This window comes from Denticeps clupeoides, chromosome 3 (genome assembly GCF_900700375.1).
Source record: "Denticeps clupeoides chromosome 3, fDenClu1.1, whole genome shotgun sequence".
Classification (NCBI taxonomy): domain Eukaryota; kingdom Metazoa; phylum Chordata; class Actinopteri; order Clupeiformes; family Denticipitidae; genus Denticeps; species Denticeps clupeoides.
In genome coordinates, this window is record NC_041709.1 from 1,300,760 (window position 1) to 1,321,779 (window position 21,020).

Sequence of the window (21,020 nt, forward strand, 5' to 3'; positions counted from 1 at the left end):
TACATATACTCGCCATTTTACCTCTTTACCCAGCAACATCCTATACACTACACTAAACTGGTCTGGTCTGCACCACCACTGCCCACCTACGTGTGCCGAGAAGTGACCAGAGCGTACGGCTGTTCGCATGAGTCAGACGCATTCTTATTATGGGTCTTCTCGGGGCCAGCTTGGCAGGAGTGCTCCCCTCCTCTCTCGCTCCCTCTCTCTCTTTTTTTCCCGTCATGTGTGACATAATTAGATCTTCTCACTCCCCCGCTTCTGTCCTCTGCCCAACAGCTCAGACTTTTCAGTCTGTCATTTGGTCAACCCCATCACACTCACACTGCTGCTCTGACATGTGACCCCCTTCCTACCTGCCCAAGTGAGATTAATTCATGCTAAACAAAGTCCGAGGTATCCATCCACGGTGCAGGCCATCTGAGAAGACGGGCACTGCTCTGAAATGGCTCTGTGTTATTGTGTTACAGAGATATGATTTGAATTCATGTTTTTATATTAACAGATGCAATATTGTGTAAATGCTTTAAATCCGGTCTCCACCATAAAGCATCTTTCCAGAACTGCACACATTGAAACCACAGGCCAGCAGCAGCAGCAATGATCACAGCCTGCATTCTGGCCTGTTTTCCGTCTTCAAACTATCGCTCAGGTTCTTCAGGCTGATGGGCTTGATGTTTGTTTGTTTGCAGCACTGTACAGTGAAGGGAGAGATTTCAAGTGACATTAAACCAATATACAGCACAATTGGAGACAGCCATCAATAGACGTGAATTCCCCAGATAGTTCAGAATATTGCCCAGCGACCAGAATATAAAACAATGGATGATTTGAATGCTCCTTATTTACAGCACACCACAATATGTTACATATTTAGAGCATGTGGAATAGAATTCAGTGCATATTTTGATTAATTTTAACTCTTAATCCCTTATCATATGTACAAACATTTTGTTCTGCCAAGAAAAAATAAATCATCAATGCTCTGTATTCGCCCAGCAACATATCAGCAAATGCAACATAAAAGCCCTTGGTGTTAAGTGAAGTGATTGTGACGGTGCACACAGTGAAATGTGTCCTCTGTATTTACCCATCACCCTGAGTGAGCAGTGGGCAGCCATGACTGGCGCCCGGGGAGCAGTGTGTGGGGACGGTGCTTTGCTCAGTGGCACCTCAGTGGCACCTTGGTGGATTGGGATGGGATGGCAGGTGTGAGGTTATTTTGATCTAAGCTTCCCCTGTGAGTGCATCTCAGCCAATGAGATTTTAGAACCAGAACTTGGTTCTAATTACTGTAATGTTCATTAGAGGCCGGTAGCCTGGGATATTTGCGTCTGGGGTTCAGGCCTTGATAAAAATTCTGAATTATAAAAACATCGCAGTTCCCATTGGCTGCTGGTTGCACAGCTTTTTAGTAAAAACATTTAATCATTCCCCCCTTTAATAACAGACTCTGTTTGGTTTGGTTGCATGAAGAGATTATCACCGGTTTCCATGCTGCCTGTTATTGCTTTTTTTGTCCATTGTGGAAGGCTGTTATTGGGTAATATTGGCAGCCGTTGATTTTGGCTGAAAAGATGAGCATAAATGGATTATTCGACCCAGAGTGTGCGGAAAGGATGTAGCGCGGATTACATTCAGAGCAGTCATTCTGATTATCTTTTAAAATCTTCCTCGCATCAGAATTTGGTACGCTGACCCCATCAAATGAGTTTCCGCAAATACGTAGACTTGCACTTGGAATTAAAAAGCAAATAAACAATTATGGTGCTCACCAGAGCAAGGGGTGATGGGAAGAATGAATATGTAGAGAGTCTAGAGAGTTCTATCCCTCCAGTGCTGCTGCCCTTGTAGTATATGCTGCTGTAGATAGATAAATAGATTTATTCATCCGAGAGGGAAATTCATTGCTGTGGTAAGTTGTATCTTTTAACATGGTTTTGTACGTACCGCTCTAAGTGCTTGTTTTCATGCACAAAGTACGTTCTGTGCCCCAAAGTGAATTATATAAATGACGAAATCACATCCACGGAAAGACAAGCCGCTGACACGTTTTGCAAAAAGTTGTCTCTTTGTTTGAAGAAATCAAAAGCAGTGATTCATTTTGTGCACCAAATGGACATGAGCACCTGCCGTTTAAGGACAGATTCTTATTGTAAGAAGGACACAAAATCGCTTTGATAAAGTGTCATTTTGCCCACAAAAAGCATTGGGTCAATGTGTCGTTTCGTACACTGAATTAGGGGCTTTATCCTGACTTACTTTTGCACGAGAGTGCTGTAGCATGTATTCCATGAACAAAATAATGTTCTGTCCTTGACAAATATGCACTGAGTGAACAGAATGGCTCTTCTAGCATCAACCAAACTCTGCAAGGATGCCTATCATTCATGCTGGTTTCATGTTGAATTGAAGATCATAATATTCACCCAGGCCGTGGATGCTCGATGCTGCGTTCATGTGACTTCGGGTCGAGCAGCGAGCAGCTGCTGCTTGTCTCTGGACCCTGGACGCTGGCGTAAAGAAGACTAATCGCCGCTCCTCCCCGCACCCGGCCTGAAATTTGAATGAGACGCCGGTGCGGCGCAGCATCTGCAGCGCGGATGAAGGCCATGCGAGCAGGCCGAGCGTTACTCACGTGTGACACTTTGTCAGGACTTTACGCCCCCGGCCCAGCCTGAGTGAGAGGAGATTTATGGAGACAGAGAGGGCCGGCGAGGAATAAACAGAGGAGATGGAAATAGATAATCAAGTCGGAGCAGCGGAAGGGCTGGTGGTCAGCGGTTTGATGTATGGAATGTGTGTGTGTGTGTGTTGCCGTGTGCTGGTTGTCTGGCTTCTGTGCGTCAGATGAGTGATTTTCATTCGGAGTCTATCTCTGATCCTCCATTAATGGCTAATGGAGAAGAAACGGAGAAAACACACACACACACACACACACCCTAATTATACTGCTTGTTGTTTGGTGTGGTTGTGTGGTTCAGCGATGGTTATTTCTGTGGATAGGGAGTGGGAGGCTCGGTAATCACATCACAGCGCTTCACACACTCAAGCATGCACACATGCATTCATGTACACACGCATGCACATAAATGCGCCGCATGTTTTTTTTTACATTTCTGTCTGGATCTGTTATATTTTGCTGTACGCACATGCACAGTCAGTCAGCAAGAACTATTTCAGTTTCGCTTGAAGCACCTGAGCTAGCTTGAGAAGGGGTGTGATATCTTCTTAATTTTACACGTCTGCGTGTCAGTCTGGTAGAGCTGGAACAGATGAGTGGGAGAAGAGGAGACGGGGGCCGGAGGAGAGCGTTGGGACAAAAGACAGAAATATCGAGAGAGAGAGAGAGAGAGGTTGTAATTAGCCAGCGTTGAAAAATGAGCTACAGGAACAGTAGGGCTAATAAAAAATATTAAGTATTAAAAAATGTCTCGGATGGGGAAAAGTGGAAATTTGTCGTCTGAATTGAAGCTTCATGTGGGGTTTTTGATGTCCGGACTGTTTGTGTGGTAGGGGCCTATTTCTCTTAATGACGACTGACCTGCCCGTGTGTGTGTCCACAGCCGCGAGCTCCTGCAGGAGGTCCTGGACGCAGACCTCAGCAACGAGGCATTCCCCTTCTCCACTCACAGAGTGGTGAGCGCCGCAGGACACCAAGTCAGTTTCCTCTCCTGGACACACACTTGATTGTCTGAGTGTTTCCAAGTACAAATAATCAATCCACTAGATTTTCAAATTTAAAAAAAAAAAATTTTTCAAGTTGTAGTTGGGGGTGGTAGTAGCCTAGTGGGTAACACACTCGCCTATGAACCAGAAGACCCAGGTTCAAATCCCACTTACTACCATCGTGTCCCTGAGCAGGACACTTAACCCTGAATGTCTCCAGGGGGGGACTGTCCCTGTAACTACTGATTTTAAGTCACTCTGATAAATGCTGTAAATGTAGATGTGATTGACAGTTGAGAAAGGGGCGGGGCTTCAGCGCCTTCAGCCAACTCAGCTCCTGTTTTTCAGGGCATGGATTTTAATTTAATTAAAATAGCCATTTTTATGTCCATTCGTTATCACTTTTCTTTATGCTGTGATAAACTCAGACCACATTTTGTTTTAGTGCTTTGCACTGACTTAACTAAAAGCATGACAGCAGTCAGTCACTCTCATTCTAATATCTCCCCCACCTTCACTGTCTCTCCTGCACCTTCTGCACTATATCAGTTAATTTTGCATTATTTTTTTTTTTTTTTTTTTACACATGATGATCAAGGCATCAGAAAATGTTCACTTGCCAAGCTTGACTAGATAAGGTATTTTGTCATTTCAGCCAGGTGCTGTGTTTTTTGACAGTCCTGTCAGCAGTGGTAGGACCACTGTTTCTCTGTCCCCTGTGTCCTCTTTTTGCCCCCATCCCGCGAGCTGGTTGTTTGGCCCAGTTCTGCTCTCATCCCCAGGGTGCCCTGCTGGGTGTTCGGGAACCTGCATGCCTGTGCAGGACAGATGGTGCGCGGGCCAAGCTTCCTGCGGGGCCCGGCGCAGCTCTGTTTTTCATTTGTTATGTCTCCTCGGGTCCCGCTCGGCCTCCGCGTCCCTCTTCTTTTTCGTCTGGTCAGCAGTCCTTCACTTGTTTCGCTCTCTTTGTTGCCTGCATCCTCTATAAAGACCTCATGTCTTCTCCCCGGTCGGCTGAATGCATAACTCTCCTCCATCTGTGCTGTAGTGCATAAAATAAGCACCGGGTTCCCACCCATGTTTGCTCTTTCCTAAGAAACAGGTGACCGGTAGCAATGTTCACATCATCTACACCGGAGCAGCAGCTCATTAGTGGGACCGACCGGAATATTCATGCTAGGGCCATAATTTGTGTTGCCAGTGTAAAGGTTTCGCGTCATCTGAATAATTGTGAATAATTGTTTGCATTCAGCATGGTTGCAGGCCGCCTCTGACCACAGATCAGGTGCCGCACTGATGAGGACCGATGCTGACCGGCCCTGTTCCGTTTTCAGGTACGCGCCATGCGCCTGTCGTTTGTTGGGGAGATGGGCTGGGAGCTGCACATCCCCAGAGACTCCTGCCTGCCCGTCTACCAGGCTGTCATGGCAGCCGGCGCCAAGCATGGCGTCTGCAATGCTGGTTACCGTGCCATCGACTCTCTGAGCATTGAGAAGGGTGAGTTCACCGCTTTGTTCACCGGGTCCATGATAACTGCAGGTCTTTGTCAAGCCTTTGGCACAGACGGTGAGCATGAGGACATTTCTCCTCTCATCTCCTGCCATACAGTATAATTTTGCCTCTCAGTAGCTGAGCCCTGGCGCTGCGTTGCCATGGCATCTTCCGCTAAAACTGATTTTTTTTTTTTTAAGGTTAACTGATTGAAGTGCAGAATTAATTTAGTACCTAGGGGCCAATATGATATTTACCTGCAGTTAATAAATCCTTGTCCAGCCGTGAGGTCAGTAGACCCACAGTCAAACCTGACCCACAGCATATTTTCATGCTCAAATGCTCCACATGAATTAAGGATGGTGAGGAGGGGCCACCCGCTGTGTGTGTGTGTGTGTGTGTGTGTGTGTGTGTGTGTGTGTGTGTGTGTGTGTGTGTGTGTGCATGCATGCTTTTATACTTGTGTGAATAAAGCGCATCACAGCCACACCCGGCATCAGCGAGACTCTACACACTCCACTCTGGGGAGCACACTCAGTGCTCAGTGTAGCCTCCATTTCCAGAGTGTGTACTGTCTAGAAGCATCATCTTGAACATTTCTCTGTGTGTGCGCGTTTCAAAGGACGTCCGCTTGCCCCTCTCAGCACCCGTATCAAAGTGCTTCTGTTTAAAGCTGTCCGGACGTTCGTTCGTTCGCTGAAAAATCACATGTGACAGACCACGAGCACCTCACCATTTAAGAAAAAGAAAAACACTCTCATGACTTATCCGCTTTCTCTTTGGTTATTTTGTATATGTATCTGTTAATGCGCGCCGTAGTGAATGAGAAAGAAAACAGTTTTGCTTGGCTTCTGCACGGTGGCTCTCCAGCCTGTCTTCTCTGCCTCTGCTCTGTGACCCAGCAGGTTATTTTGGGTTCGCCAGTGTGTAATTTTAAATGTCAAACGTTCACTTCCATTGTTGGTTACGTGAAATTTGCTCTGATTGTCATTTGAATATGAATATATATATATATTTCTGCATGTCTAGAAAACACCCCCCCCCATCTGCAGTCAAGTTAATGTGTTAATTGCTGTGATTGCTATTTGGGAAATACTTACACATTAACGTTTGGGAGAATTGCATAAAGTTTTTTTTAATGACTGTTGCTTGCTCCACACTGAAAAAGTGAATATTATTTTTATGTTTTATATCTGTGCTGCTTATGGTTATATGTATGTAATATAATCTTCTCTTTCAGGCTATAGGCATTGGCATGCCGACCTACGGCCCAATGACACGCCTTTGGAGGCAGGACTTGCGTTCACCTGCAAGATGAAGAGCCAGATCCCATTTCTGGGGCGTGAAGCCCTCGAGGCCCAGAAGGCTGAGGGACTGCGCAAGCGCATCGTCTGCTTCACTATTGAAGAGTGAGCTCGACCACATCAGCTGTCACCACTGATCTTCCTCATGTTCTCTCACTTCCAGTGCCTGGAACCTGCTGTAAACTGTCCCACTAGTCACGCTTCGCGTGTTTTGTGACCCATTTCTCCAATATGACCCATAATGCACTATGCTAAGGGTTTGGGTGAGGGTTCCACCAGAAATGTTTACTTGATGTCAGGTCTTGCCTGCTTTGTGCTTGTCCCTCAGGAAGGTGCCCATGTTTGGTCTGGAGGCAATATTCAGAAACGGCATTCCCGTCGGACACTTGCGGCGCTCCGACTTTGGCTTTGCCATCGATAAGACCATCGGCTACGGCTACATCCGCAATCCAGATGGAGGCGTTGTGAGTAAAGCATGCAGACGTGAACGTGCCCATGTGTACACAAACATAGCAAATTCCCACTCTGTTGTGTAAAAAAAAAAACTACATATCCCCACAAGGAAAAGTAGAAATATTGTTTGGGGGTCAGAGTGTTGTGCAGTACTTGGCAGAGTGACCTTCCGCCAAATCTCCATGCGCCATTGAAGCAGAGAATCATGTCCTCCTCTCTCTCTCTCTCTCTCTCTCTGCCATTAGTGAAGTGCAGGACGGAGCACTCGGGGTGTCTGTGGGGGGTAAACCTCACGTTGAAGCCTGATCGGTCCCTGTCTGTCGTGTAAAACAACAGCAGCATGTCTTTAATGGGCCCCTTCTGGGGTTTACAGTGTAGCCGTCACTTTCACACAGCTTCACCACCACTCTGTGTGTGTGTGTGTGTGTGTGTATGGAGGAACAGATTATAGCCCAGCAGTGAAATCCAAGACCAATCAGAGAGTAGGCAGAAAACTAGACACGAATGGAAAAAGAAGAGTCTGTACATATGAGATGTGGAGATATGACTCCGAGAGAGAGGGATGCTGTGGCTGCCTGTGTGATGATGGAGATGGGGAAATTGTCTCTCTTCCCTGGCTTTGAGCTTTCGCAGCACGAGGTTGCTGAGGTCGCAGGAGTCTGGTAGTAACGTCGCCGTGGGCACCAGTGACCAAGGCGCGGCTATTGCAGCTCAGTTCCGCAGATTCAATTACAGAAATGCAGAGACTGTGCAGAGAAAATGAGAAAGCGGGAGAGAAAATGAGAACAATGTCTTTGTTCTCAGTGACCTGACATTGAGACGTGAGCAAACTGGTATAAGGCCTTCCACGTTCAGAGAGGGGTTACTGTTTGACTTGCTGTGGTGCATGCTGGGTAGAATGTCAATACTGCTGCTCTGCACCCTCAACACAAACCAGAGCTCATACCAGACTCGCGCTTTGCACATCAGAGCTGTAGCCAGGATCACTGAAGTGAACGGTTCTTTCTTCAGTGTAGGGTTGTCACACGTCCCTCAAATGGAAAAAATCCAGTATGTGTATATATATTATGTGAATATATATATACATTTCTGAACAATACTAAACAGGGTTTTGTTGTGACTAAATTTTCTATGAAAATGCTGTTGGTTTCTAAGTCTAAGGCGCTGGTGATTGGGTATGACATGCAGGATCTGAGCCAATCAGAAGCAGAGTCCCTCAGTAGGGGGTGGAGACACGTTAGTGTGCTCACTAATTAGATCATGCTAGTTACTTTTATCTTAGCATGTAAGTTCTAATCCTCTATTTCTGTTCTCAATGCAATGTGTGTACTACAGATTGTCACTCATTCCAAGGTCTCCATCTTTACTAAAGCTTTGCTATTCATTTCAGATTAAAGCACTTGCCATTTTAAATGCTATGTGATTTTTATTTTTACTTTGTATTAACACAAAACTGCAACAGCTATGGCTCTTACAAGGGCTTACAAGTGCAACACACCCGTGCCAGTATATAATGGTACATTCCCTTTCATGGATTGCTTCTAAAGGAACTTTCCACCATTTTTTTTCCCCCTCGAATGTGGCAAAAGCCTCATGAGGAAAAACACTTGATTTTCTTTTTTTCTGATTTGATTCAAGCCTCATTCATATGTGTGCAAATGACTGCAGACAGATTGGATATCGCCACTCATTACATTTCAATTGTCAGCATAAGTTCAGCAGTTTGCCAGATGAGATGATATGGACACCATACACATTTATGGGGAGACCTTTCTTGTTTCCAAACATTGCTTTGAATCACCATAGAGGCAACAACAGCAGCATATGCACAAGCAGTGAGTGCCCTTCACCTTTTCCGCCTCAGAATATGAGCTGGAACCCCTCGGGCATTGCAAAGAGACGAAGCAGGGGGCTACTTGGTGGTCATTCATTAGCGTGGTGTAAATTGATAGGCTACATTTAAGTAGATGTAAATGAGTAGAATAAAATATGTCAAAAAATCTAAACTGGGCATTAAGACCTGCATTGAAAATGCAGCCTTAGCTCTTCCTAACCCTAGCCTGAGTTAATCAAAGTTAATCAAAAGCTTTTTTTTGTGTGTGTGTGTGTGTGTGTGTTTGTGTTTGCTTCAGGTAAGCCCCGAGTTTGTACGGAGTGGCGAGTTCACTCTTGAAAGGATGGGTCTGACATACAAAGCCAAAGCCCACCTGAAGTCGCCCTTCGACCCAGAAAACAAACGGGTGAAGGGATTTTACAGCACGCCCTAATACAGGAGGACCTCTCTGCGAACCAGTCTGTTGCCACATCAGATATGTTGGTTTCAAGGTCTGCTGCGATGGCATGAGCCCAGATGACCTCTGTCAGCTTGGGTGAATCACAGAATGCTTTATATGTATTTAAGGTAATTTTTGCAAAGCGGAATATGAATCACATTTTGAAGTAATGTGCAGAATAATATGCCCATCTGAATAAGTAATTGCAGTGTCAACATATGAACCTATATGTATAGACAGAGTATTATTGTTTGACTGTGAACTTAATTATAACCACGTTAGGAATTCATTTTAGATTGGATTTTAGTCCTAAACCACTAATAAGATGTAGATGTCAGTATTCAAATCAAATCCCTTGAAGTCTTAACACAAAATAAACCTCAAAGAGAAGCATTAAAATATTTTCCTATTAACAAAGTTATGTAAAAGATGAAAGGTAAATGATAATGATTCTATTTGTTGTGTTTGCTTGTCAATTTTTGCACCAGATCCGTTCGATGTTTTGCGCTTTTCCTGTTACCAAGAACCAAATTGCATCCCTGTCCAAATGAATTCAGTATGACTAGACGTCATCTTGATGTACACCGCGTTTATGTTGGTGTTAAAACTGTTACATCCTTGTGATTTGTAGCTGTGGGTTGTATTCAGGTGAAATTGAAGTATTTTGGGGTATTTTCCTTTTATGATGTCTGTAGGGACAATGTGGGGTGAAGTCAAGAAGGTGTTACAAATGTGTTCAAGTCTTCCTTTATCTTCAGGCATATCTCTTTTTTCTGTCTTATAAGGAACAGCATTTTCATTGGCATTCTTCATCTCTTAATTTTTGGCCTTTTTTTTTTTTTTTTTTGAGGAAGTATGTGAAATTGAAAACTGGATTAAAAAAAAACACTTGGCACTTAAATTTTTACATCAAGCAAACACAACTGAACATTTGTTCACAATAATATGAAATATATAATGCACAATACAATGTATGACCTAGCAACACGATTATATTTATTCATATTTATCTTGATGGACTAGAATGATATATTTAACTTGAGATACTCCAGACTGAAAGAAGACTGGCTCCTTCAGAACAGGTCTGACTGCACCTCAGTGGGGTTACTGGTCTGGGGTCGGACCCGCTCACAGGGAAATAGGGGCCTTTGTAGGTGGCTTGTGACCTCGGGAAGCTTCTGCCTCTCCCAGTCTCCCTGTTCAGACACACACACATAGTCAATGAAAGAAGGAGGAGGTGATTTGGAACCATTTCAGCATTACTTTCTGCTTCTGAATAACTGCACAAATTACTGGTTTACTTTTCAGTGCTTTTACGTGGATATAAAAAGTGTACACACCTATGTTAAGATGTAAAGAACTCAGTTCACCATGAATCACTAAATTTGAAATATAACATGAACAATTAAATTGAAAAACAAACCAATATGTCAGGGAGAAATGCACACCCTTACATTTACATTTACAACATTTATCAGACACCCTTATCCAGAGTGACTTACAATCAGCAGTTACAGGGACAGTCCCCCCCTGGAGCAACTTAGGGTTAAGCGTCTTGCTCAGGGACACATTTGTAGTAAGTGGGATTCGAACCCGGGTCTTCTGGTTCATAGGCGAGTGTGTTACCCACTAGGCTACAACCACCCTAAAACCCTTAAACCAGTCTTAAATCAGTCTTCTTGGTTTCACTCCCCAAATAAAGTGCTACTAGGATTTGAAAGGTATCAGTCAAGAGAAGAATAGAAAAAAATCCATAGTATTGGATGTACCATGGAAAACTAATAAGAAAGTGAAGACTGCAACAGCAACATGGCAAGAAATGGATTACCCTCCAACATCAAGGAAAACTCAGGGAGACCGTACTGGTTGTGGATCATGGTGAAGGAAATTGAAGTGATTGTCATTGTGAATCACAATAAAATGTGTACTCTGCATTGAACCCATCACCTTAGTGAGCAGTGGGCAGCCATGAAAGGTGCCTGGAGAGCACTGTGTGGGGATGGTACTTTGCTCAAGGGTTCCTCAGTGGCTCCTTGGAGGTTCGGGATTTGAACTTGCAACCAGGTAGGCCACCACTACCATTATGAACATTTGGCCCAAAATCTTCAGGCATCATCTTAAAAGCTGAAGATGAAGTGGAATCCCACCTTTCATCATGTTAATGACCCCAAATATCCAAAATCAAGAAAAGAACAACTTCACCTGAAAGAAAGTCTTGTGCTATATTTAACAATAATTTCCATTGCTTGAAATGAGTATTAATCCAGGTCTACTCACAGGGAAGAGCTCTGCTGTGGACTGGTTGCAGTGCATTGAGATGGGGGAGGTGCTGTAGAGTGAGTTGAGCACCTGTCCACTGAAGGCATCCCACCTCAGAGAGGAGAACTGCTCCACCACATCTGGTCGGGCACAGCTGCACTCATCTCCACCCTGGAACCTGAAATCGTTGGGTTGCATCACATAGGACATAATAGGAAATGCTGCAGAAAATCACTGAAATCTGATATGATTTTATCATAATCTGAAAAGGCAAAGTGCATGAACCCAGACTTAACAGGTTGGGAAAAACAGAACTCATCATATGGAACATATGCGTTCCATATGATGTTTAAGGTTGTTACGTCCCTGGACGTACGCGCCCACGTGTTCTGTGTAGCTGGCTGTTTTTTTTGCGTCCTGTTTCTTTTAGGTTGACTTTGTGGGAGGAGTTGAAGCCTTCTTGCTCCACCTACCATCTGCCATTGGTCACCTCCACCTATATAAAGAGACTTCAGATGGTGTTCGGCTAGGCCCTTAGGCTTTCAGGAGGTCCCCAGGGTCCACAGAGAGGAGGAGCTCCGTTGGGGATCTCATTCGTGTGTCTTGTTGCTTAGTGTGATAGACCCTTTGTTGTTAGCTTTGTGTGCCCTTTTTGTTTAAAAAAAAGATTGAAGTGAAGTGATTGTCACATGTGATACACAGCAGCGCAGCACACGGTGCACACAGTGAAATTTGTCCTCTGCATTTAACCATCACCCTGAGTGAGCAGTGGGCAGCCATGACAGGCGCCCGGGGAGCAGTGTGTGGGGACGGTGCTTTGCTCGGTGGCACCTTCTGATTACGGGGGCCGCTTTCTTAACCGCTAGACCACCACTGCCCCACTGTGAACTTGTGTGCATGTTTGAGTTGTCCCCGCTGGACCGTCCCTTCCTTTACGCTGTACTGATGTTGGTTAGCTGTGCTGAGTCCGCTGTTTTATTGTACCTGTTAGCTCCCTGTATGTAAAAGCACTGTTTGTACACTTTGTTTGGTCCTGTATGTAACGGGACGTCCTCCTCTCCACACCCCTAGACATCCCCTAGACTTAGACCCCTAGACTTAGGTTATGATGCAATTCAGCTGCTAATAGGCTTTCATGGCTTAATCTACAAAATAATAATTAAAAAAAAAAAACAGAATATAACTATATAACTGAACGGGTGTGTTTCGGAATACACTGGGTCATATTTAACATCTGTCTCAAGCGTAGTTCAAGAGCAGCTTTTACTGCTGTTTTGTTAACAGGAAGTGGTAAAGAAGTCTGTCCTCGCGATTTGAAGAGCGTCCGTGACGCGAGTGAAATTCGGCTGGCAGGGATCCGGCCTAAAGCCAATTGGCTGTAGTGTTTTGGCTAAGATTGCTATCTCCCCCTGAAAGAACATCTCTGGAACTTATCAGTGGGCAGGTCAGACCCATCATCTGACGTCAATTCTCTAAAGCTGTCCTTCAGGATCCAATTTTGGCTCGGTCAGCAACAACAAAAAAAAGAATAATTGGTATTTCAGGAAAAAGGAGTGAGAAGAGGCATCCTGTCGATATCCAATGCGGAAGGCCGTGAATTTGGGGCCGTGCTGGACTTGGTACCTGCTGATGAGACTGAAGAACTTCTGCAGGTACCCTGGGTCCACATGGCTCTTGCAGAGCTCCAGCTGCGTGCGGGGGTAATAGTGTACGTAGTTCACACACATCTCCTCCATGATCCCGAACCCGCCCTGCATTCGGAGAGACGGGGACACAAAAAAAAGCCAAATGAAAGAAGTTTAAAATCGTTGCACCCAAGCTTACGACGTGTGCAGCCACACACCTCGCCCGTTTCTTAAGTCAAACATCTTGAGGAACTGGCGCGCTAAGCAAACACGGCTTTGTGTGTGTTGACTCGTCTGTCCACACTTACCACCGTGGGCTTGCTTCTGTCCTCTGTGTTGTATCTGCACCTTGTTACCAGGACATCTCCCTGTGGACAAACACACAGTAAAAGGGCAAAATGAATGAGGGCTTTGTGGCAACCGGCAGATCTGTCCCACAGCAGGAGCTGTTATTGACTGCGCTGACGCTGTGAATCCATTCTTTTGTTGGTGGCATGTTGGCCCAAGGCATTTCCTCTCTCTCGCTCTCTCTATTTTTGTCTTAACATCCTCCTCCATTTGCTATATTCGGCGTTCACACCCTTGCCTGAAAGACTTACTGGCAAGACGTTCACCATCTTCTTCAATATACGGATTATCTGTGGGCGAGAGCAGAACACGTCCATTTTTAGCTGTTTTAAGAAGATTACTTAATACATTATTAGTAATGCATTTTCAGAGATTGCCCTACATTTCTTGTGGAACATTCTTTGTAGATGTTCTAGCTTCTTACTATGTGTGATGCTCTGTGTGTGGGGTTACCTGGTAGTGTGTGCTGAAGTGCTTGTCCTCCTGTACCACCTCCACCTCTCGACCTCCACGCACCAGAGCTGTCCTGACAGCGCGTCCAGCCAGGTGGGTGTGCAGCTGGGATGCAAATATAAAGATGCCCCCTGGAGGCAGGGCCTTGTGGAAGGAGAAGAAACGAATCATGAAAAATCCCCTTTTAACCTATTAACCTTTATTACAAGAGTTATAACATTTTGAAGGAATGCATTGTAACGTTCTCAGACTTACTAATATATATCAATCACCGAATCATTTTGAACCGAATCATTCAAAACCATCAATGAAGAGTTGCCATTGTTAGCAGTTACCAAACGAACATTACATATAAGAACACCAGGTAAAATGCTTCAGTAAGAAACAAGGTTTTTTGTATTTTACATTAATTAAGTAAAATATAATGTGTTAAATGCCCTTGTTTTTCAGCCAAAAACTCTTGTTTTTTCAAGACTATGAAAAATTGGAAAGGGAAAATCCGTCATGACTGACTGTCTGGGTGCACTTGGCGGTGCAGTATCCGGTGAGCAGGAAGTTGCTCTGCTGAGGCGGAATGGCCATCACCGGGGTGTAAACCAGCCCCAACTCCATGATCCCCGCATCGTATTTCCGCAGGTTTGGGGTGTAGTGCAGCCGGATCCCAGAAGAATCTCGACGACCTAAAGACAAAACACAAAGTCGGTTGGGACTCGAGTTGTTTTTACATGTAAACCCAATAAATCCTCAGCAGATGTTAAATTGGAAGCAACCGTCCCAAAATCTTATACAACAGAACCACCGCAGCATCTCGACTTACAGAAAACGTATGTTAACCGCCCCTTAACGTTTGAAAGCAGGCACGATAACAAAGTACTTAATATGAGTTTTGTCCGATAGAGATTATTGTGTTTTAAACCGACATCAACCAATTTGTCGTGCTACCTTTGTATATGTGCATGCTGGGGTTTGTTTCCATATTTCAGAAGCTGAAATAATGCAAATTATGTATGTGTGCATAACCAGCCCAGTTTAACTCACAAATTAGGATCCAAAACCCCCCGGCTGGGATGGAAACCGGCAACACAGGTGCCAAGATTCTTGCTCATGTTCACACAGTTTGTGGTTTAACTAGTCAATAATTATTAATATTCTAATCATTTTGTAATTTGTGGTAAATTAGTGCTTGGGTTAGGAGCTCATTACCTGAGACGAGAAGTGGGTTGTGGTAGTGAACTTCTAAACGCAGAAACCTGGAAGAGCCTTCACCTCCAAAAGGCAACCCAGCATCAGCAGGGTAATAAAAGGGCTGCGCACACACACACACACACACAGAGTTATATTTTATATTTCGAGCAGAGGAGGTAAATATCTGCGCGAATGATTGATTGCAGTGCTAATGCATGTGAATCATCCTCTGCCAGGTCCGAGCCAATGCAGTAGGACCTCTGCCAGCTCAGATCCACCGAGGCCTGCAACCGAACGGAGCATCATAATCGCTGATTTCGAAGTCATGATGCGACTGGCAGTCACGAGGGCACAACATAAGGATTCATCCGTACTCCTAAAATATCCAAAAGCCTTTCCAAAAAGCCTGGTTTATGTAACTGTTCTCCTTAGTCCACCTCCACTTCTCCCTCCCTGCATCCCACTCTTTTTCTCACTCTCTCTCTCTCTTTCTCTCTCAGCTGGCTTTTAATAACTAGATTTCCCCTAAGACGTGGCAAAAAGAAGAAGGTCCAGACATTTACCACCTAATCTGCCGCCGCTCGTGTGATCTGTGTCTCTGTTTTTCCTTCTTCCCATCAGGACGCCTCCGCCTGGCCCCGCCATCGCCCTCGTGGCTCCTCTGTTTAGATATGGGGCTTTCTCGCCCAGGTGTCACCTGCCAACAACCTCCCTTTAGCTCCTGTTCCTTCGCCCCTTGCTCTCTCCCCACCTCACCACCTGCATTGCATGAGCTCTGCTTCAGCTCCTAGGAGATCATGTTAACCCTTGTTAGTTCATCTGGAATTATTTCTAACACCCCGAAATCATGAAAATTTATGATCATTGAAAAAGTCCCTGTTTGTGTGTAAGGTGTTCAGCCACGATCAGCCACAAGAATCGAGATTCTCCTGTCGCGCTCTCTTCTACTAGAGGGATGGATGCCACATTTTTTATTGATCAGCAGTGACCTTTTACTCTAAGGCAGCTCTGCAGCACATTGGAGCTGTTCCTCCACTCATTTCTTCTGTCGTTTCTTTTCATCTGTCACCTGCTACCTCTAAACTGTGCCATTTGGCTCTGGTCCCCAGCTATCAGATAAGAAAAACCGTTCTGCGAGTCACAAAACATCCAGACATTTTATCAACCCTTTTTATGTGTTAAATACACGCTTAAAAATGTCTCTTTAGGAAAGGATTGTGGGTTGTTTGTGCGCAGTTTTAAGTACTTAAAAAAATTGAGGTATGAGAAGGTATGAAAAGAAGAACTTAGCAGGAGTCTCACCTCAGCTCCCAGAGCCCAGGCGGCCAACACGTGGCGGCAGAAGTTGAGTTTGCGTGGCTTCATCTTGGAATCACAGGAGCCGCTGTACTGGGGGATGACGTCCATGTTGGGCGAGCACTCAAACACCTCCATGTGGTGCACGATGGCCTCGTTGCCTGGGGTGACCGCGGCCTCGTACTGCAAGGAAGAAGACATCTGTCAAATGTCCTGTCCAAGATGAAGACGGTAAAGAGGATGGTGATGGCAGGGGTCATGATTTGTCTCGAAGGTCACCAGATTGACCAAGATTTGTCTTTCCTTCAACTGGTGGGGTTGGAAACCCAGTGGGTTTACACCTATTATGGAATATACCTCAACACCAAATTCACTTTCATACACACATAAGCATGCTCAAAGCACAAAATATTAATAATAAATGTTTTTTCATCTGTGCCCTGAAACTGTAGGGTAATTTCCAGAAACAATGCCCAGACCAGGTGGTTCCCAGATCTCAGAGCCTGCACCATTCTCACCATGACTATGTGGTTCTTGGGCAGGTCAGGTGGCAGCTGGTAGATGTGGCACCAGTAGGTCGTCTCCTGGGCGGGGATGGTGATGTCAGGAGCCAGAACGTCCAGCGTGCGGATGTCCCTGGGAAGAGGCGGCGATGGGGTCTCGGGGCGGAGCAGCAGGACCCGCTGCACGCCCGGGTTGAGGAGGGACAGGTTGAGCTTCTGGGGCGACTGGATTGGCTTGTCCAGTATGGCATAGAGCAGATGAACTGTGCCTTCCTGGTAAAGGATTTAGAAAAGATTGGAAGCCATGCAGTTGACTTGTAATGCTTGTAATGCTCACTGCCGACAAACTTTGAGGAGTCATGCGGCATTACTCCTCTTCTGCCATATGCTGCCTTGTGATCACGCTACATTTCTAAAAACGGAGCGTGAGCCAAAATTTGACTAACTGGGTGTTTTTTTTTCGTGCTAGAAACACCGGGGGGTTTCGGCTAAGCTTTCACCAGGCTTTGTCAGATATTTCATTTGGGTGCCTTGTGGCTCTTTTTGGAGTCCCCATACCTCAATGATGTAGTCTCTAGGGTCACAGGTACTGAAGGGTCTTTTGAAGAGCAGGAAAAAACCTTCAGATGTCCTCTGGGCATCAATCAGCTGATAATCCTGCTGCTCGTCCACAGACACTAAACCCTGACTGTCACTCCAGGCGTCCTTGTGTGCAAAAAACACGGTGAACACATGTTAAAGCACAATAACGTGAAAAATGGCAGGAAATCCATCAACTATGAACCACCAGATGAGATTCAACCCTCCTTGCCCCCGTCCACACTGCCAAAAGATATTCCCTGATTGGATATATAGGTGCTGGTGGAGACACTGTCTAAAATGTTGCTCAGAAATCTCCTATAGAGTGTGAGGGACTTCACAATTGGTCAAACGGTCAAAAAAGGAAGAATGTGGACTACCAAGGAGGACCTTCTGGAGGCCCTCAATCTACACGACATGTACATTCGCCATGTATTTCACTACATACAAACTATGGCTGTCAGGCCATACGATGACCAGGTGAGTACACAAGATGTTCCCCCTTAGAACGGTATTACCCAGGGGCCATTGCAACAGCTGAGCCCGTCTCCTCCACTCAGCTCACCGGCATGTGTGTGCTCATAAACTGCATTTAAACTGCGTTCCCCTTCTCAGATTCCCTCCCTTATTTCAGGAATAATTGCTTCAGGGGAAAGAGTGGCGACTAGAAAGCTGTGTTTTTCACTCTGAGCCCTAAATGAACCTATGACGGGGTGTCATTTAAGATTAGCTTCTCCCAGTCCCGGCCATTTTGCCACAGGCCACATCTCATGCGAAGTGAAATCTCTCGCCGCCCTGAGACAGTGAGTGTCTGTGGACCACTGCGTTCACAGGGTGAAGATCTGTACGCGGTAAAAGATTCATCCCGATGCCGAGGTCAGCGCCACTGGTTTTTGGGGGAAGGGTGGGGTCAGCTCCTCTTGATAGAAGATGTGAGCAGGAGAAAGCAGAATTTTTACGTGACTGCGCTGTGAGTAGCTGTACAGCTACTTCTCATCATAATAACACATCATTATAAATACATTGAAATATCGTAATCTGTTCGTATATTTCTAGTTCAACCATTTTATTTACATTTTACATTTACGGCATTTACCAGACGCCCTTATCCAGAGCGACTTGCAATCAGTAGTTACAGGGACAGTCCCCCCCCTGGAGACACTCAGGGTTAAGTGTCTTGCTCAGGGACACGATGGTAGTAAGTGGGGTTTGAACCTGGGTCTTCTGGTTCATAGGCGAGTGTGTTACCCACTACGCAACTACCACCCCGATAAGGGCGTCTGGTAAATGTAAATGAATGTAGTAATACGTTACATATACCATTCCTCGTGTGATATTTGACAATTCTGTCCTGATTCTGTCCAGCGAATGTTTGGAAACACTATGGACCCTAACCAAATTATTAACCAATTTTATTAAAAAATACAACAAAAAACAAGGTTTAAAGAACGTTGGTATATTGAACAGCTCTCAGCTTGTGCAAAAGCTCTGAATGTGAATAATTTGTTCTTAAACTGATTTGTAAATAAGTAGTAAGCTTTTCAGGAAAAGCACCACTCCCATTCTCTCTCTTTGTCTCTGAGTGGCATTGTCTCTCACCCCAAAGTAAGATTTGGTCCCATCATCCCACAGCAGCACCAGGTCAGCATCACGCAGCTCCCCGCGGTCCGACATGCCCAGCAGGAGCCCGTGTCGGGGCTCCCGCGCCCACAGCTCCAGGTACAGCTCCTGCCGCTCGTAGCTGATGTTCCAGGAGAGCTGCAGCTGCCCGCCCGGGTCCAGGGGGACGTGGTAGGGCAGCTGGGGTCTGGAGGAGCCGGCTGCCTGGTATGAGGCCACCAGGATGACCACCAGCGTGGCCAGCGTGGTCAGATACATGAGCGTTACGTCCTGCAGGCGCAGGTCCTTGCTGAGCACTCGCATCCACTTCCTTATCCCTTCCCTCCCTGTTTACTCAGCAAACTCACTGTTTACTCAGCACATCAGACTAATGCTTGTCTTCATCCCTTTGACAATGAAAGTCTCTTCACCCGTCTCCAGTTCTTCAGGTTCCTGCTGTTGGGCTGTTTACCCGCACCTTCTTTTTCACCTTCTCGCTCTCTCTCCGTTCCTAGCTCTGGGTTCGCCCTGCTCGTTCTGGACTCTGAGGCAGGGTCTGCTGGTCCATGGTGCCTCTGCCTGCCCTTTAAAAGCGCTGGCCCTCAACGGCCTGTACTATTATCCGGCCTAATCGTGTTTGGTTTGTTAAGGGAAATTCAATTGTTTCTTTAGCCCTCGGGTTCAAATCTTTTTTGACATTTTCCATTCTCTAATTACGAGTCGGGCGGGTGGGTGCTGGGAGGGTCAGGGGGGTTTGAAGGATTTCTGGTCTATCTATCCATCTAATAGGTACTTATAAAGTGATATGTACCCAACATCTTTTTTTAGTTTGTTTGTAAAATGTCCTCACAAGTTCTTGTTTTGACTGATCGGTTCATCAGTTTCCAGCCATTCAAATCCTCATTGTGTTTTATTATCAACCGACAGACAGAACCGCACTGATCCTCCGCTAATGGCCAGTGAACGGCACCTAATTAGCACACAGAAATGTCACTGTGTCATCGGTATTAATGGAGAATGAAGACATTTTCAGAGCTTCTAAATGAACGTGCCATTTACTGTCATTGTAGGGGGGCTTTGCTATAATGGCCGTTTAATGAAAAAAGAACTCTTGTTCTGATGTGATATTACCCTTCCAACAAGTTCCTGTTTTAACACTAAAATACTATAATAATGGATCTAGCTATTTTAGTGGTAACATTGAACAATATGAATAGACACACATATATATTATTATTGTTATTATTATTATTTTAAAATGTTTTAACTGTGTTTAGTATTATATTGCTAATCATGTAAATATTACATAGGAAAGAAGTGATAAGGCTTTTTGAAATACATTTTCGAGGTGTAGCAGTAGATGTAAACAAGCTTTAAAATATAGATTGACTGAATCAATTGACTATTTGAATGTTCGGCCCTCCTCTTGCCTGGTCTTGCTCCTGTACTTTCTGCTCAGCAGGGTGTGCCATGACTGCCTTTTTCTTAAAACAGATTTGGTGAAAAGAACAAATTAAAATTCAGAATGGCGCGTTCTAGATTTGATCAATCGCAAAACAGGGACCGGTGGAGCCGAGCAGAAGCAACCCAGACCAGCCTCCACCCGCCTCAGGCCCACGGAGGGTGGAGCGGACCAGACAGAGGACCACAGCCGAGAAACACAGACACCTTCTTGTTTGTGCTAAAGGTTATCTGGGCCCCTGTGGCTATAGAGGTGGACGCAGCGAGGGAGATGGAGGGAGGAGGCAGTGATTTAGGGTTAAGTAAAGAGCAGATGCCACTCTGGTGTGTTAATGAAATGATGGGAGGGATAGTTGGCGGCAAGAAGACAGGAGCAACGCCTGACGAAACGTGTGTGAGATCGTAAGCGTGCTTTTATTTCATGTTTACAAAAAGTTTTTGTGGGTACGATTTTACAAATAAAAAAAAAAAGAATAAAAAATGCATCTATGTGAATAGTGACATACTGTATGTATGTGTCAT

At 45.2% G+C, this 21,020-nt stretch overlaps 2 protein-coding genes across 4 annotated transcripts in view; one reads left to right on the plus strand and one right to left on the minus strand.

Annotated features, from left to right (window-relative positions):
* sardh (sarcosine dehydrogenase) overlaps positions 1 to 10,029 on the plus strand; it is a 36,549-nt gene extending 26,520 nt beyond the window's left edge. The window contains exons 17-21 of one of the 3 annotated variants that reach the window (XM_028971053.1): positions 3,567 to 3,660; positions 5,004 to 5,166; positions 6,401 to 6,569; positions 6,793 to 6,928; positions 9,050 to 10,029. In XM_028971053.1, the coding sequence (XP_028826886.1) occupies positions 3,567 to 3,660; positions 5,004 to 5,166; positions 6,401 to 6,569; positions 6,793 to 6,928; positions 9,050 to 9,184 (697 nt within the window). In that variant the 3' untranslated portion in view covers positions 9,185 to 10,029. Of the gene's footprint in view, positions 1 to 3,566; positions 3,661 to 5,003; positions 5,167 to 6,400; positions 6,570 to 6,792; positions 6,929 to 9,049 lie in introns of those variants that run through there. The other 2 variants (XM_028971054.1, XM_028971055.1) reach the window with 2 other exon arrangements.
* A 135-nt stretch (positions 10,030 to 10,164) lies between these two features.
* dbh (dopamine beta-hydroxylase (dopamine beta-monooxygenase)) lies at positions 10,165 to 19,609 on the minus strand. Its single transcript, XM_028971056.1, has 12 exons — positions 19,038 to 19,609; positions 17,418 to 17,564; positions 16,875 to 17,132; positions 16,363 to 16,539; positions 15,079 to 15,181; positions 14,389 to 14,555; positions 13,876 to 14,019; positions 13,674 to 13,712; positions 13,383 to 13,442; positions 13,073 to 13,200; positions 11,468 to 11,627; positions 10,165 to 10,386 (listed from the first exon to the last, which is right to left on the minus strand). Exons 1-12 carry the CDS (start codon positions 19,359 to 19,361, stop codon positions 10,264 to 10,266), a joined length of 1,830 nt encoding a protein of 609 aa, XP_028826889.1. The 5' UTR covers positions 19,362 to 19,609; the 3' UTR covers positions 10,165 to 10,263.
* Positions 19,610 to 21,020: the final 1,411 nt, after the last annotated feature.

What these genes read in the sequence shown, in the direction of transcription:
- dbh (XM_028971056.1), bottom strand. Translation starts at nt 19,361, where the DNA reads ATGCGAGTGCTCAGCAAGGACCTGCGCCTGCAGGACGTAACGCTCATG. An exon ending in CCTGGGCTCTGGGAGCTGAG is followed by an intron (nt 15,182 to 16,362) that starts GTGAGACTCCTG and finishes GTGTGTGCGCAG; the next exon opens with CCCTTTTATTACCCTGCTGA. An exon ending in CAACCCACTTCTCGTCTCAG is followed by an intron (nt 14,556 to 15,078) that starts GTAATGAGCTCC and finishes TTTTGTCTTTAG; the next exon opens with GTCGTCGAGATTCTTCTGGG.